This window comes from Miniopterus natalensis, chromosome 2 (assembly GCF_054644295.1).
Source record: "Miniopterus natalensis isolate mMinNat1 chromosome 2, mMinNat1.hap1, whole genome shotgun sequence".
NCBI lineage: Eukaryota > Metazoa > Chordata > Mammalia > Chiroptera > Miniopteridae > Miniopterus > Miniopterus natalensis.
Genome location: NC_142082.1, coordinates 13,582,332 through 13,600,168, shown reverse-complemented (window position 1 = coordinate 13,600,168; position 17,837 = coordinate 13,582,332). Strand labels below are relative to the sequence as shown.

Genomic DNA, 17,837 nt, shown 5'->3' with positions numbered 1-17,837 from the left:
CAATTAAGCTGTTTTTCCCGGCTATTGAAATCCTGGCTTCTCTCTAAATATAACGGCACTCACTGGTGTACCTTCCCCTAGGCTCTCTTACGGTCCCACCCAGTGCACCATGTGTGATGGGTAGTTTCCCACTGGAAATATCTCTTCTCTGAAGCGTGAGAATTAAAGCTGCGGAGGTGTTCTCTGTAGTCAGCCACTGACTTTACTTGCAGAATTGGAAATTGGGAGGAAAACTTAGGAGCTGGGATTTGGAGCTCTCCGGCCCAATTAGCATGCAAAATCATTTAAACACCTACAATGATGTAACTATGATGTAGGCAGACTTTCCAGAAAAGTATTTTCCATTCTCACCCCTTTTTTACCCTAATTGTGAGCCAGAATTTGGAAACGGAGTGATCTAATGCCAGCATTAAATGAAGATATACAGACATACCTCATGTTACTGTACTTCGCTTTATTACGCTTCACAGGTGTTGCATTTTTACAAATTGAATGCCAGACCTCCCACCAGCAAAAAGATCACCACTTGCCTTATTGCGGTTCTCGCTTTATTGCAGTGGTCTGGACCAGAACTCGCAGTCTCTCAAGGTGCACCTGTATTTGAATTCGTCTCATGTGCCGTTGGAGCTGAGTCCTAAGAATATGGGCAGTTGGCCCAAGTTTTTCAGGATGTTTTTAGGCACAATTTTCTGAACCAGTGGTTTGCCTGTGAATTCTGAAACTATTTTAGGTGTCGAGACATATGTGTTCCCTCTTCTTTTGGCTCTTGTAAACGCAGAGTGTGGCAGCTGCTGCAAATAGTAAGGATCTAGCTGCTGGTTTAGGAGGAGGTTCCCCATGTAAGAGTCAAGAAAATGACAGAGTCAGAGTGGGTCCTTAGGGGTGGCCCTAATCCCAAAGATAACAGCTACTGCGTGACTCGTGGTGGAGAAATCAGTGTCATCGAGAAGGGCCACATGTTGGCATCTGTTTCAGAATAGCCCCAAGAATATTAACTAAGATGTCATGTGGCCCTGAGGGGACTAGGGGCTATCAGAGTGAATTATGGGCTTTTCACCAGCTCTGGTTCCACATCTGGAGAACAGCTTCAAGGATTCATCAGTTCAGAAGGATGCCTCGTGTGGGAAGGTGTGTACCTGCTACAGAACTAAGCAAGCAGTATTTTTTTCTGACTATAAAATGCACAACATGCCAGTGTAAAGAGGGTAAAGTGCACACTTCAGACGGGCCATGAGCTGCGCTCAGCTGGTGAGGTCCCTGTAAGTAGCTCCTTGACACCCACTGGGGAAGTGCATGGTTGGGGAGCATCCTTCTGCAGCGCTGTCCTCTGATGAGAACGTGCCTTATGTGGGAATGGTTGGGTGACAAACACATAGGCTGATCCTTGAAGCCACACCTCCTCCTAATACCCAGTACTCCTTGCCTAAGTGGTTATGGGATATGGTTCTGATCAGGGCCACTGACCAGCGCAGTCCCCACAGTCCCCAGGAAAGCCAGAGAAAGTCACTTCCTTCCCACTGTCTGAGCTCATGAGTTATTTTTTTATACTAAAGCTGAACCTCTTGATTCCCTTTAGCAATCTGTGGAATAAGAGTGGACAGATTATTTTCTTTTAAGATTCCTGCTGTCCTTACAGATTGGAGAGGTCACTATCGGCAGCTTTGGGAAGAAATAGGGAGGGGAGAGGTTGGAGCAACATAACCATCTGCGTAGAGGTATTTTATTTCAGGCGCAGCTTTGAGACAAAATGCATGTTAGGAAGTGGAGGGAGTGGCTGAAATTATAGACTATTAGTGCTGGAAGGACCTTCACGGTGATGCCATCCAGTCCATTTTTAAATGAGGAAACTCGACTGGGGCAGGTCAACAGCTGGTTATGGGTTCATCCCTCAGAGCAGAGTAGAAGCAGAAAGGGGCATGTTGGAGGCATCAAGGAGAACCTTGCAAGGGAGGTAAAGAGGAAAGACTGCCCGGTGGGGCGCGGCTCAGCGGTTGAGCCTCAACCTAGGATCCAGGTGATCGTGGTTCGATTCCCGGTCAGGGCCATGCCCAGGCTGCGGGCTCGATCCCCAATGACTCTCTCATCATTGATGTTTCTGTCTCTCTCTCTCTTCTTTCCTCTCTCTGAAATCAATAAAGATATATTTAATAAATAAATAAATAAGAAAGACTAATAAGGATTGGGAAATAAAATAAGCACAAGACTTACAGAGGGGAATAGCCAAGGACATGATTTGTCAGAACTCCCTTGGCCGCCGGACTGGGGACCAGGAGCCCTGACCAGAGGCAGGCTGTCCCTGTGGCTGGAGGCTCTGATTAAAGCATTTATCGGGGATTCTCATCACACCCCCTTTCTCTCCTCATTCCCCGTCTTCTGCATTTGGGTAATAGATAAACTGAGGATTCGACAGCTCGGTGGGGTGGGCTTCTCTCCGGAATGCACAGGCCAGGGAATGAACGTGGTTCCCCTCTGCCCGCTTGCTCGTCCGTCACCTGAGGCTTAGTGTCCTTTGAGAGCCCCATACACAAGGGGTCTCGCTCCTTCCTTTTGTAGCCTGTGAGCTAGTAAGTGACCCGCCCCCTCCCTCAGCCTGTGCAGCTAGAGGAAGGAGGGGAGGAAGTGACTCACCATCCCAGCCTTGTCTGTCCCCATTGCTGACTGAGCCCTTGGAGGAGAAAAGCTTCTTCCTGGGGAGCGTGGGGTGGGGGCCCTAAGGACTCCAGGGTTCCAGCCTGCTGAGATCAGCTGCGATAGGATCTCCCTCCTCTCTGGGGCTGGCTGTTCCTTGTGTGCCCCATTCTGACTGTCGAGGGGAGAAGGTGCATGGGCGTGTGAGGTGGGCTGGTCCCCACTGTGCCGCTGCTGCTTGGTTTATAATTAACCTGCCCCCTCTTGGAAGGGACAGAGATCACTCATTCAGCCTTGCTGGCAGGGCCCCTCCTGTCATCAGCCAGCAGGGCGAGGCGGGTCGAGAAACCACTGGGAAGCAGGAGTGACAGCCTACTGACCACATGGGAGCATGCAAGGCATTGTGCTTCCTCCTGTGACAGATGGTGGAGTCGGGAAAGGTACTGGACCAGGAAAGGTGGTGGCGGGCGCGGGGCGTGACAGCCTTGCTCTGCCGCGTAGGGCTTCTCTTGCATGAACGGGTTGGTTCCTGGCTCCTGTGTTCAACCAGCTGTGTGCACCTACTTGGTGAGCTTTGCGCTCAGGGTTGTACTGGGCAGGAGGCCCCCTGCTGTCAACACACTGCGGGTGTGTGTCTGGGAGGTTGGAGCCTGGATGTCAGCGCCCACCCTGCCCCAGGCAAGGTGGGCCCTGAGGACATCATTGACCTTGCTCCTGAGAGGGTCCCTCCTCCTTATGGACCATTGTTGGTCTGAAGGGCTTGGTGCCAGTGCTTGTCCTTAGGGGCCCATTCCGTCCCCATTTGGGTTAGAGAAAGCAGAGAGAGGCTCAGTGTGGGCATAGCAGGTTATTAACTATTCAGGAGCAGCCCTCGAAGGGTCATGTGCATCTGAGTGAGGTGGCATTGAAACCGACAGGCAGTTTGCTTCCCTTCGGGCCTTCCCACATTTGCCTCTGGCCTATGTGTGTGTTATAGCTCCTCTCTCCCCATTCTGCTAAGGCAGGGAGTGGCACAGGCACAGTGAACTAAATGGGGGGTGCACAGCATAAGCACCTGTTCCCCTGAATCTAAGACCCATATTTCCTTCACATTTTAACCTTCAGGTTTATAGGATGCATTTTCCAATCTATGAATACAGTTAATGTTTTTTAATCCCCCTAAAAGCTGTTATTAAAGTAATGGCTACATCTTCCAGTCCCTTTTTAGAATAAAAGAAATGAGTATTATTTCCTTTGCCCTTTCTTGTTTCCAATGTCCATAGCTTTTTCTTACATATTTTATTACCTGAGTTCCTGTTTCACTGTAAAGCCTCCATTTTATACATTGATACAAAGAGTAAAGTACAGTCTCCGCCCTGCCTAGCTTAGCCCTTCATCTCATCACCTGGGATGTTTATGAATGTCCCCATGCTCTGTGGAAACCTGTGACCATGTGGAACCTTCCCCCCACTAGAATCAGTTTCCACAGGCACCACTTGCTTTCCCTTGAGATCTGTGTGGTTTTGTGGTTTTTTTAAATAAAATCATGTTCCTGTGCCTTCTAAAATGCCTGTGGGCCAGCCCTGCCCCTGAGCCACTACAGTGCTTGTCAAAATTCATAGAACTACATGATAAAAGGGGGGAATTTTACTGTAGGTAAATTGTACCCTCTATAAACTGACTTTTAAAAAATCCAGCCAAACCACCACACACTCAGGTTTGTGGTTGCTATTGCAGCATTGTTTGCAAAATATCAAAAGCAACTTCAGTGTCCATCAAGAGGGGACTGGATAAATGAATTGTGATACTTGCATATGATGATATATAATTGATAGCTGTCAAGTGGAACTAGATAGATCTGTACATCTTCTGTGAAATATCTTTAAGGTGTCACATCAAGTGAAGAAAAGCAGTATTCCAAACAATGGGCAACTTTGCTCTGCCTCATGTAAATGTGTGCACGGTGTTGGTTAGTTGGTTGGTTGGTTTGGTGTATCTCCAGAAGGATGCGAGAGAAATTGCCATGGTGGTTTCCTCTAATGAGAGGGCCTGGGTGCCGAGGGCCAGGGTAGGAGGAAGACTTTGTTGTTACTGTACACCATTTTTGCACTTAAATTATTTTCATTGTGCATATATTGTCACTTTAACTAAGGTAAAAATAAAATCAATTGCTTTAGGACGGATGGATAGATGATAGATAGATAGATAGATAGATAGATAGATAGATAGATAGATAGATAGATAGATAGATAGATAGATAGATAGATAGATAGATAGATGATAGATTAGATAGATAGATAGATAGATAGATAGATAGATAGATAGATAGATAGATAGATAGATAGATAGACAGATAGACAGATAGACAGATAGACAGATAGACGATAGATAGACGATAGATAGACGATAGATAGATAATAGATAGATAGATAGATAGATGATAGATAGATAGATAGATAGATAGATAGATAGATAGATAGATAGATAGATAGATAGATAGATGATAGATAGATAGAGATAGAAGCCACAGGGCTCTGGAACTGAATGGCGTTGACCTCCAGCCTAATTATTTTTGTTTCTCATTTCCAGGCCCATCGTCTGAGCCAACTCACTCACCCACCAATAGTGGGAAGAAGCTCTTTGCTCCTGTTCTGTTCTCTTCGGGCTCCACTGAGAATGTGTCTCCCAGCAGCCCCCTGCAGCCCCCACCTCTCCCCCAGAAGAAGTTAGTGAGCCGGGCGGCCTCTTCGCCCGATGGCTTCTTCTGGAGCCAGGGCTCCCCCAAACCAAGAGCGGCAAGTCCCAAGCTGAACCTCAGCCACTCAGAAATCAACGTCTGTGCGCATCAGGAGTCCCGCTTCGACTTATCCTCGGGCCACGGGAACCGCCACCATCACGCCTTCTCTTCCTCTGAGCCTCTGGAGAAAACTTTCAAAGGCAATGGCCACTGGGTCCCAGCGCCAGGGCTGGCAGGCGGCAGAAGCAGCAGCGGGAGCCCCAGCCTCCAGTGCAAAGGGGTGCCCTCGGCCTCGTCCTCCCAGCTGAGCGTGGCCAGCCAGGCCTCCACCAGCAGCACCCAGCTTCAGCTCCACAGCCTCCTGAGCAGCATCAGCAGCAAGGAGGGCACCTACGCCAAGCTGGTGGGGCTCTATGCCCAGTCCCTGGTCCGCCTCGTGGCCAAGTGTGAGGACCTTTTCATGGGCGGCCAGAAGAAGGAGCTGCACTTCAATGAGAATAACTGGTCGCTCTTCAAGCTGACCTGCAACAAGCCCTGTTGTGACTCGGGGGATGCCATTTACTACTGCGCCACCTGCTCCGAGGACCCTGGCAGCACCTACGCTGTGAAAGTAGGTACCACCCCTTCTATTCTGCAGTACAGCCAGCTGGTCCTCCCACCTCTCCAGGCTTCAGGAGGAGGGTTGAGTCCTAAGGTTCCTTTTAACACTTAACGCTCAGTCATCTTACTCTCTCCCGGGCGAAGGGCATGGTGTAGTGAGATTTGTACTATAAGTAGATGATTCATTCTGTGCTTTCAGGCATGAATTTATGTGATCTAGTTGGATTAAGAAAACAGTTGCCTTTTAATGCAACCAAGAGTTCATTTATTCTGTGGGTTTTTACTATATGCCAGGTATTTTGTCAAGGTCTGAGTATAGAAAGGTGGACATAAGGTTCCTATGGAGTTTATAATCTAGTGCAGAAGATGGGCAGTTCAATATTATTCTTCAAATAGAGCCAGAAGAAGAGTCAGACCTAGGCATCATCTTGAATAGTAAGAGTAAGCGCATTGATTGAGCATTCACTGTACAACTAGACTCTTCTGGGTGTGTTAGCTACATGACCTTGAATCCTCACCGGGGAGGTAGGTTTTACAGATGTGGACTCTGAAGCTTAAAATGATTAAGTAATTTGCCCATAGGTAGCTGGTGGCTAGGCTGCTTTGTCGTCTCCAAAGCCTATGCTACCATCATGTCAGTTAAGAAAAATGAAGTTCAGAGCAGTGATTAGGCCAAGGTAGCACAGCTCTTTAATCTTTGCCACTGGACCAGGGCTGCTGCTACCACACCCCACTACTCTCTTGGGGTACAGTTCTGAGCCAGCTGTTGAGTGTCTGCACATATCTGGCCACTTTGATCTTGGCCACTGACTCAGGTCTTTCTGTATGACTTTGTTCTTCATCTTCTTTAAGTGTCCCTTGAATATCTCCCTTGAATATCTGATGGGTCTATGGCCTTCTATAAATGTAGGCTTTTGTTGGGAATGAGGAGGGGAACCCTGAGCTCTCTTTTGCCATCACCTGTCCCAAGATATTTTATTTCCATTAGAAAAAAATGTAAATAGTGAAATAGCCTTGATGGGGCAGCTTCCTACTTATGAGTGAAAATTTTTAAAAAATATTATAGTTATTAGACAAGGAATTGCAATGAATTTTACTTTGAGATTTTTCTTTTAAGAAATTGGGGCCCGACCAGGCGTGGCTCAGCAATTGAGCCTCGATCTAGGATCCAGGAGATCGTGGTTCGATTCCCAGTCAGGGCACATGCCCGGGTTGCAGGCTCAATTCCCAGTGTGTGGCATGCAGGAGGAAGCCAATCAGTGACTCTCTCATCATTGATGTTTCTATATCTCTCTCTCCCTCTCCCTTCCTGTCTCTGAAATCAGTAGATATATTTAAAAAAAAAAAAAAAATTCACTTAAAAAAAAAAAAAATGGTGATACTACCATAAAATATCAATTGGGAACCATTGATTTCTATGTTCAAAGAACTATATATAATTACTTGCTGCCTTCCTATGAAAAAACTAGGGAGGGGGTGGCTACTATGAGGATCCAGTTATTCCACAGAAATCAAGGCCCTCAAAAGACTAAGGGGTGTGGCCAAGACCGCAGGCACTAGATGGAAGAAAATGCAAGCGTCCAGAATGAGAGTCTGTGGATTTCCTGAACTTCATTCCCTTTCTATATCTAACCCCAGCAGCTCCTCCCTTGGTAAGGGCTCTTCCCTGTTACTCCCCCAACTACAATTAAAAAAACAATAGAAACAATCCCTGCATTTCCCTTCCTGTTGGGATGATGCTGTATCCAGTAGAGGAAGAAGTGAGTGGATCCTCCCTGAGCTGAGCATGATTAGCCTGTTACCACCTTCAGCCCAGAACCAGGGATCTGTATCCACCCAATGAAAGGAATATAGATGTGAGATCCCTGAAGGCCAAGGGGATGGAGGCGCCTTTGGGAAGTTCATTTTCGCTGGCCCCAGAGCACCTGAGAAAGGGAGCAGTGAGGCCTCCCTCTGCATCCACCTTTCTGGTTCAAGTGCATCAGTCATGCTCCTGGTCTCCTGGGCTGGACCTGGGCGCTCACCCAGTGTCCAGAGACAGCGGACCTCTCCGTTGTGAGAGGGAAAGAGCCTGGTGGATGAGGCGTACTCCCTCTTGACCGTGGGTTAAAGTGATGTGACCTTACTGCGAAGAACCAAGGGGCCACCTGGCCCAAGACCTGCCAGGGTTTGGCTTTTATACATGTGATTGTGATGTGCAGCTTGCATTTTAGAACCTCCTGTAATAATGTAGCATCAGCTACATTCTCTGAAGAGCAATGCAGAAAATTCCGCTTTCCCGGAGGGTGTTAGAGGCAAGCGTTGCCTCTCATTTCGGTAGAAATGTGAACCATAAGGAACCGGGAAGACAGGCCAGGGTATCTGCCATCGGATTTCGCCCCACATTTGACCGCACAAGGATTTACCTCTGCACCGCTGAGAAGAAAGTTCAGGGAGAGTTTGAAGTGCTGGGAGTCTGGGGAACATTGATATCCATTTGCATGTGTCGCCGGGCCTGAAGATGGGGGGCGGGGGTGGCCCGTCCTTCCGCAGCTGTTCTGCTTCACTAGCTGCGCAGTCTAGATGGGTACGGTCGTCTGGAATCCGAGGGGGGGAGCGGGTCCCCCAGCCGAAGCCCGTCTGCTGCGGAGCTCATTCCATGTGCTCCTGGGAAGCAGGGGCCTTGGTGGGGAGTCGCGTGCACAAAGGCAGGCTCGCACCTGCTCCCCCTAATGCTGGGCCCTGGCTCTGGGGCGCAGCGCCCTGCAGCAGCGAGGAGGGAAGGCGGCTCCGTAGCCCTGCTCCACGCGTAAATGGCAGAAAAAAATCATTAGCTCCGTGTGAGGTTTCGAAGCCAGTTCATGTCTCAGTCAACTAGAACTTCAGTTGAGTAATTAGGGGCCTGCGTTGAGCCGGCTGGGCCTTTTTTTATTTAACAGACGTGACTTAGCCCAGATTCTCAACCGTGAATGAGGCCCCGGCTGCAAAGTCTAAAGTGAGACTTGGCTCAACAAAACGTTTGAAATTTGAGCTGAATCAAAGGTTTGTGTGAATGTCTTGAGTCAAAACCCAAGTGCAGACCCCTGAAAATGAAATGAGGGGGTGGGGGCAGATGGAGATGGGAAGGAAGCCTCTTGCCCCCCCTCCTGTCCCCTGTCCCTCCACACAGCTGTCTGCAGCCAGAGGACCGGCTCACTGAATTTTGAACCACGTCCAGCCCAGTTGCCATTTTCTCTGCTCCTTCATTTACATCTCTGTGCAAACTGTCAGCCGCTCCAGTGGGAGTGTTTGCTGGGCACAGGCCTTTGATACCCTTGAGAAAAGGGATCCTTGGAAACACTTCCCAGGCCCCGGGCAGCTGCGTCCTCGGGTTGATACAATAACCTACAGCCAGCTCTGGACTGTGCACTGAGCTTGGATGCAGCCAAAGCAATCACCATAGCAACCTTTCCCAGCGTCAGCTCACCTGGGTGAGGCGCTGTGCTGAAAGCCACACCCGTGCTGTGTCATTTAATGCTCCCGGTGGCCCTGTGAGGAAGGAGCTGTCACTGCCCCATACACAGAGGAGAAAGCAGACTTTGAGATACATTCAATCCTCATTACTTGTAGATTCTGTGTTGTGAATTCACAGCTAAAATTTATCTGTAACCCAAATGAATACTTGTAGCATTTTTGTGGTAATTCTGGACATGCACAGAGTGGGGGGATTTGAGTCACCCGACATGCAGAATCCCAGCTGAGGTGGCACAAGGGAGTGCTCTGCTTTGTTTCAGCTCTCACACTGTCAACAGTGTCCCTTTCATGGTCTGGTTAGTGCTTCGTTCTTCACATTTTTGTGCTTATAGGTGGTGATTTTGCTGTTTAAGTGACTGAGCTGAGCACTGAAGTCCTATCTAGTGTTCCTAAGTGCAAGAAGGCTGTGGCGTGCCTTTTGAAGGGTATTAGGTCAGCTTTGTTCAGGCATGAGCATAGCGCTGTTGGCCATGAGTTCCTCATTAATGAATCAACAATACCTATTAATAAGGCATCTTTAAACAGAAACCCACATAAAGCAAGGTTACATATTGGCCAGTTAATGAAAATGTTGTGACCCGAGGCTCCCTAGAACTTCCCATTGCATTTCCCCTGGGAGAAGTGGTTCAGTCCTCACTAATTCAGTGTTCGTGGCTGCTTAGAACAGAACTGCTGCAAGTAACCAGACTCAACTGTAACTTATCAGTATTTGCAGAGTTTATGTTTAAACCAAGGCCTTTCACACTAAGGCCCATGCTTTGACCTCTCAAATACTTCTCGGTTGTATAATCTTGAGCAAATAATTTAACCTCTTAGACTCTCAGTTTCCTCTTCTGTAGTACCATCCACCTCGTCTGGTGGTTTGAGATTTAATGAGACATTGTGTAAAGTGCTGAGTAGGCACAGGGCCTCACACTTGCAGGAGTTCAGTATGTGTCTGTGTGGTTGGTACGCCTTCACTGGAGGGGAGGGACTCCAACATCAGTACCGCGTTTCCCACATACCCATAGCAGACAGGCCTATACACGGTGGTTGGTATTTATATGCGAGACTATTTGTGGGGACTCCCCTCTCCCAAAATTTTCTTTAGTTTAATAGTGTTCCAGAAGTCAGCCATTTAAAAGCTAAAGATAGTTGGGTGGGCTAGAATAAGAAAGAGCCTGCAACAATGCCCTTTAGGTATATATTCCAAAATTATGTTTGCTGGCGTAATCAGAACCGATGTCTGGGATAAATGCACTTCTTTTTTATTTCTATTCCAGTTCTACTACAGAGAGATCACTAGATTAATGTACTACCTCCCCCTCCTCCCAATTACCTTGATAAAAGTTTCCCAAGAGGCTAAACTCCTTTATCCCAGGCTTCGTGCTGAGAAGGTTTCTATAGCTGCAATATAAATAAGTCTCTGTGAAAAGGTACTTAGCATGGAACTTCTAAAAACAGCACCTGTGAGCATCCTGGCGTATTGTGACCACTGTAGTCACCTGAGTGCGGCAGCGAAGCAGCCCCAAGGGTTATTTTGGGATTGTTCGCAGGATGGTGTTTTCTGGGTAAATGTGAGATGCCTTTCTTCTCGGGATTACAGGTTGATCCTCACCTTTCTATAGAACGTGGCTGAGGCTGCACAATAGCCTTTGAGAGAGGAGACCACAGACCATCTTCAGTCCCTTTCAGTGTAATTACAGGGAACTTGAGGCCTACGGTGTCTGGCTCAGGGCTTCCCGGTTGTGTGGCGGCCCAGTGAGGATTAGTGTGCCTAAAGGTCTTCAGGTGGCTGGCGCTGACATTAGTAGAAGATGCTGAAGAGACAGAAAGAGATGGTTATGGGGATTCCCCAGAGGAGGTTGAGATCACCTGTTTGTTCCTTCGTTCAGCTCAGAGGGTGCCTTTGGCCCTTTGGGTTCCCTGACCCTGAAGAGCTTTCTGTTTCCTTTCAGCTGCTCTGACTCACACAGCAGTTTCCACATAGCAGTTTCATTGAAATCAGCCCTGCAGGTCAAGCCAGCTAGCAGGCGTTGCCTATTTACCTGGGTCTAGAAACTAGGGCAGCCTCAGAGAATGTGGCCAAGGCCCAGAGGCTTAGGGCCTGCGTCTGCCCCTGAGGTTCCCCAAGAGGGTACACCCCCACAGTCAAGCACAGCCCCTGTCAGGTAGCTGTTGATTGAGGTTCGAGGGTGGACAGCAAGGTTGACTGCCTGTGTTAGCTCTGATTTAGCTTCCTGAGAATTTGTCCAGCCCACACCGTGGGCAGAGGGGGGTCTTCCTACCAATACCAGGAGGCCACCCTGCATGTTGTTGCTCAGGGACCCCACTCTTGCTGGGTTGTATGACAATTTTATGTTTAACTTTTTAAGAAATTGCCAAGCTATGCTCCAAAATGACTGTACCATTTTACAAACCACCAGCAATACATGAGCGTTCCCATTTCTTCACATCCTCATAGACACTTGTTATTGCCTGTCATTTTTCTTACAACCATTCTAGTGGGCGTCAGCTACTATCTCATTGTGGGCTTGATTTGCATTTCCCTAATGACTCATGATGTTGAACATCTTTTCATATGCCTACAGTCATTTACATATTTCTTTGGTGAAATGCCTATTAGTATCTTTGCCCCACGTTTTGATTGGGAAGTTTATCTTATTACTGAGTGATAAGAGTTTTTTGTAAATTCTGGATACACATCATTTATCAGATACGAGTCTTGCACATATTTTCTCCCAGTCTATTACTCGCCTTTCTGTTTTCTTACACATATTTTGAAGCACAAAAGTTTTGAATTTTTATAAAAATGTATATCTTTATGGATTTCAGAGAGAGGAAAGGAGGGAGGGGGAGAGAGAGAGAGAGGAACATCAATGATGAGTCATTGATCGGCTGCTTCCTACATGCCCCCTACTGGGGATTGAACCTGCAACCCAGGCATGTGCCCTGATGGAGAATTGAACCTCAGTCTCCTGGATCCTGGGTCGATGCTCAGCCACTGAGCCATACCAGTCGAGCACAAAAGTTTTGAATTTTGATGGAGTCAAGTTTATCGATTCTTTTATGTTCCATGCTTTTGGTGTGGAACCAGAAACCTTTGCTCAACCCAAGGTCTAAAAGCTTCTCTTCTGTGTTTTCTTCTAAAATGTGTGTTTGGACTTTTACACCTAAGTCTGTGTGACACTTTTGAGTTCATGCATGTGTGTGGCGTGAAGGAAGAGTTTCAGTTCACTTTTCACGTGGGGGTTTCCTACTGTCCCCGTACGATCTGTTGAACAGATGGCGGGTCCCGCTCCTGACCTCACTCCTCCTTGTCCCCACAGATCTGCAAAACCCCTGAGCCCAAAATGGCCTCGTACTGCAGCCCGTCGGTGCCCGTGCACTTCAACATCCAGCAGGACTGCGGCCACTTCGTGGCCTCCGTGCCCTCCAGCATGCTTGCCTCTCCTGACGTGCCCAAGGACCCTGCGCCGGCCCTGGCCTCTCACCCCCCTGCCCAGGAGCAGGACTGCGTGGTGGTCATCACCCGGGAGGTGCCCCACCAGACCGCCTCTGACTTCGTGCGGGACTCAGCCAGCAGCCACCAGTCTGAGCCCGAGGCGTACGAGCGACGCGTGTGCTTCCTGCTGCTGCAGCTGTGCAATGGGCTGGAGCACCTGAAGGAGCACCGGGTCATCCACCGAGACCTGTGCCTGGAGAACCTGCTGCTGGTGCACTGCACCCCCCAGGCCGCCCCCGGCCCCTCCCCGGCCGCCTCCAGCGCCGCTCCCTCCACCACGCGCGCGGCCCCTGCTGCTACGCCCTCGGCTTGCCCCTCTGCCGCCCTGCCCGCCAGTGTCACCCCCAGCCCTCCAACTGCCCCCGCCTGTCAGAGGGTGCCCAGTGAGAAGCACCTGCCCCGGCTCATTATCAGCAACTTCCTGAAGGCCAAGCAGAAGCCAGGAGGCACCGCCAACCTGCAGCAGAAGAAGAGCCAGGCCCGGCTGGCCCCTGAGATCGTGTCTGCCTCGCAGTACAGCAAGTTCGATGAGTTCCAGACGGGCATCCTCATCTACGAGCTGCTCCACCAGCCCAACCCGTTCGAGGTGCGGGCGCAGCTGTGGGAGCAGGACTACCGGCAGGAAGACCTGCCGCCGCTGCCCACCCTGTCCCTCTACTCGCGGGGCCTGCAGCAGCTCGCGCACCTGCTGCTGGAGGCCGACCCGGGCAAGCGCATCCGCATCGGCGAGGCCAAGCGCGTGCTGCAGTGCCTGCTGTGGGGGCCGCGGCGGGAGCTGGTGGAGCAGCGGGGCACCTCGGAGGAGGCGCTGTGCGGCACCCTGCACAACTGGATCGACATGAAGCGCGCCCTCATGATGATGAAGTTCGCCGAGAAGGCCGTGGACCGCAGGCGCGGGGTGGAGCTGGAGGACTGGCTCTGCTGCCAGTACCTGGCGGCCGCAGAGCCCAGCGCGCTCCTACAGTCCCTCAGGCTCCTGCAGCTTCTGTGAGCACGGCCCCAGCCCTGCACTTTAGCTGCCCCCACCCCGTCTCCTGTCCTGACCCCCGTGCCCTGCCTGCCTCAGAAACATTCGTGTCTCCCTTGGAAATGGTACAAATGACTGTCATCCTTGGATGTAATATATATAAAACATAAATATAAAAGGCTGAGGGTGTCATTGCCCTGTCAGGCCCCCTCTGCTCCGGTTCCTCCGTTTTCTCCGCAGTGACGCACACTTCTAGCTCAGTCAAGGTCCTGAGGACAGTGTTGCCAACAGAATGAAGCCTGGACTCTGGCCGCACTGCCCCGCTGTGGGATCTCTTCTCCTTCCTGTCAAACGGTTATTTAAAAAAAAAAAAAAAGTCATTAAAAGTTTTTTTGATTGAGTCATGAGCAAAGCTCTTTTATCCCCAAATGCCCAAGTACATTAGATTCTTTGTGGGTAGAGCTGAATTGAAGACTCTGAAGCAGTAGCTGGGCCCTTGAAGTGTCCTGGTCGTACTCTCATGAGACAGAGCAGCAGGCCCCTTGGCCTGGGCTTGCTGGTGCCAGCCTTCCCTGCTTCGCTCTCCCCCGGCAGTCTCAGAAAGAACCAGACGTGGTGGGTGTGATCCCACAGGTTGGGAATTCAGCCCCACTGCTCCAAACCATTTCCAGTTTGCTGACGCTGGTTACTATTTGTATCTGTCAGAGGCCTGGCTGAACATAGAATCCACTCCAGATGGTTCAAATGTAAAAACCTTAACAGGGGACCACGCAGAAAGCTGTGGGCAGGATTAAGAGAAGAAATAAGGAGACAAAAGCAAGGGCTGGCATGGTACTCTGTTTTTCACCTGTCATCTCCAGGCCAAGACCAGTGGGACACCAGAAGCCAGGGGGCTTGGGTGATGCACTGGGCAGGATCAGCCTCCCTGAGCAGGGAAAGGGGGTGAATGGATGGGGTGGCAGTGGGCCACAGCTCACTGTTCCTACTGTACTAGCAGAAATACCCATTCCCAGACCAGCACCCTGCTGTTCTAAGCTCCTTCAGTTTTCTTGTTTTAAAAACTCATACATTTAACACACTATTGGCATCTACTATCTACTATAGTTTGTTACCCTGCCTTTAAAATGCACAGGCACACTTAGGGAGCACCAGACCTTTCCTCTTCAAAACAACACACACAAAAAGTCAACAATTACTCATTTGCAGGAAAACAGCCCAAAAGCCCATGTATTTTTATCTAAAGAATAACCTTCCAATTTGTGAAATATCTAAACCTACTTAATAATTACGGACAATCTGAGACAAATGCAAAGATTTTAATGGATGTCCTAAAAACCTGGGACTTTGGCTAGCAACCAGGGTAGGGAAATCTCCCAGGTCCCCTTCTGCAAGTTGTTTGCAAGCCCTGCCTTCTTGCCTGGGACTGGAGGCAAACATCCATATTTCCATGCGCCTGGTGAAGACAACACCTGTGGGCACATTTCTTATTTCAATTGTTACTTGAGCATTGAGGAAAGAACTGGCTAAAACCAGCTCCAACTATGTTTCTGTATAAGAGAGTCTTTGAACATTGAAACCATAGTTCTCCATAGGACCTATCTTAGTTCCAGAGGGTATTATTTTGTTAGTTGTTTGTTCCTGGGAATTTTCCAGGCAAACCCTCCACCTTGGATTTGCTGTTCTGCTTTCTTGTCCTTCCTCACTTCGGGTAAATAAACAATGGAGACAGAGGAAACAAGTACTCTGCCAGGGGAATGCAGTGCCATTTGGAAACACATGTCTCAAGAGGCACATTTTAAATCTCTGAATTAATTGCACCTTTTTTATATGCCACCCACTCCAAGAAAAAAAAAAAAAAAATGAGGTTGTAGAAAGTATTTAAGAACCAAAATGAACCAAAAAGGGGGGGGGGGGGGGACAACTATTGCAATAAATTCTGATTGAGAAGAATGACAGCAATCAAACATAAAATGTACTTCTGAGCTTTCCACTAACCTAGAAAAAGTAAAAGGATTCCCACATTTAAAGGCATTTTTCCTAAATAGGGCAATTTCTTATATCCATCACTGGTGAAATCCAGTTGGGTAGCATTCAAGCCAGTTCCATCAAGGAGGCTCTATAGGGTAATTGCCACCCATTCATCTCCATGGGTTGGCTTTTTCCGTAAATGGTAAGTCATGTGGGCCATGAGTCTACAAATACTAAGTTTGGCAAACAGCTTTGGTCACACTAACTTCAGGGGCTCACTGTAACTTTTTGTAACCTCAAAATACACCTGGGATGCATGGCTTCATCTCACAGAAAGCTCAGCACTAAGTAGATTAAGTCCAGAAACAACAGCTTATTCCACAGGACTGAGGTTCAGAAATAAGAGTATTAAATAACCAGATGTTATGATGACAGTCTCATAACATCTAGTTATTTAATACTCTTAGTATCTGTGAGTTCATCTTTTTTTCTTGGCTTTAGACCCAACTACTGGTATTGAAATCTCCAGGCTTTTTTTTTCCCCTCCTGCTCTGAGTCAAGCCGCCCCCATATCCTCTCCATATTTGTAATTTCTGTTGTTAGCGTGCCTTTCCCTTTTTCATGCCAAGATGTGGATTCTTTTTTTCTTCTCCTGAATTCTTTCCTGTAGGCGTTATGAAGCTGTACATCTGAATTGTTATATCCTTGCCAGAAGCAAGATAAGCACTTCAGAGATTATTTATTTATCATAACACATGGCTCAGATCTGAAAGGACAGGGCTCTGGGGAACTGGAGTTCTGTGTAACACTTCCTGGTTTTCAAGAACTTAGGGCTGGAGAAAGCTCTTTTGTGATGTCCACATGTACACCAAGCAATTTGGAGGGTTTTGAAGAGGGAAGACACATGTTACTTGAATGACTTCTCCAAAATTTGTTCTTTAAATATATAGCCAAAAAATGAGGCAGCCCTTTCTCACTCTATTGAATATCTATAAATCCTTGAAGATCTAAGGATAAGCTTATTAAATAAATTTCATCAAAAAAGTAGCTTTGTAATGTAAAATCTGTTCGGCATATTTAATAAAAGGTGATGTGAATGGAATTGATTCATTAGAAACCCAAATTTAACCCAACTGATGTCATTGCTAAAAATAGACAAGAATAAAATGTTTGGGGGAAGTTGCATGGGATGAATGTCTTGACAAATTATTCTTTCTTTCTCTTTTCCGATGCTAATTAATGAGGGTAAAGGATAACAAGGACAACTATTCCTGGCAGGAGATGTCCTAGGAGGATTCCTGACCTGGGAAGGAGGTTATGAGGTAGCCTGATGGGTCCAAAAAAAGGAGTTCAGATTAACCTAAACATGACATCACTGATTTAGGGGGAACTGGGCTTGGGCCAGAACTTCCATGATCACTTTGGATCCTTACTGGATCCTGGCTGCTCAGTCTTCTCCGATCTGCATCTTTTCTCCTAGGACCTGACTACATTTATTCCAGTTTCTGGAATGGAGGAAGCAAAGTGAAGTTTACTCAGGATTCTTCTGCATGCCAGCAAGCCAACTTGGTATTGGACTATCTCAATGGGGACTTGAACATATACATTTATCACATATTCTGAATTCTGGATTCAAATCTTTCTGGATCCTTTACCAGATGTGATTACAGCTATCTCCTACAAAAACACTGTACCCAACACTGACTGTTATGGTATTGGGACTTAAAGATTATTTTACAGACTCCTGACTTAATGCATTACTGGGGAAAACCAGGCATGGAGACGTTGAAAGAACGAAGCATGCAGGTTTAAGGAGAGAAGAGAAGATAGGAAATGAGAAAACAAGATTCAGATACAAACCACCTGCATTACCACTGACCTGGATCCAGACCTGATAACCTCCCACAACCTCCAAAAGGTTATTCACGAGTCTTAGTCTAGCCATACTGCTGTAACAAAATACCGTAGACTAGATGGCTTAT

General features: G+C 48.0%; 1 protein-coding gene across 1 annotated transcript in view; it reads left to right on the top strand.

Moving 5' to 3' along the window:
• Positions 1–14,287, top strand: part of PRAG1 (PEAK1 related, kinase-activating pseudokinase 1) — a 43,824-nt gene extending 29,537 nt beyond the window's left edge. The window contains exons 4-5 of the mRNA XM_016209056.2: positions 5,197–5,954; positions 12,745–14,287. Of these exons, the coding sequence (XP_016064542.2) occupies positions 5,197–5,954; positions 12,745–13,911 (1,925 nt within the window). The 3' untranslated portion in view covers positions 13,912–14,287. The remainder of the gene's footprint in view (positions 1–5,196; positions 5,955–12,744) is intronic.
• Positions 14,288–17,837: the final 3,550 nt, after the last annotated feature.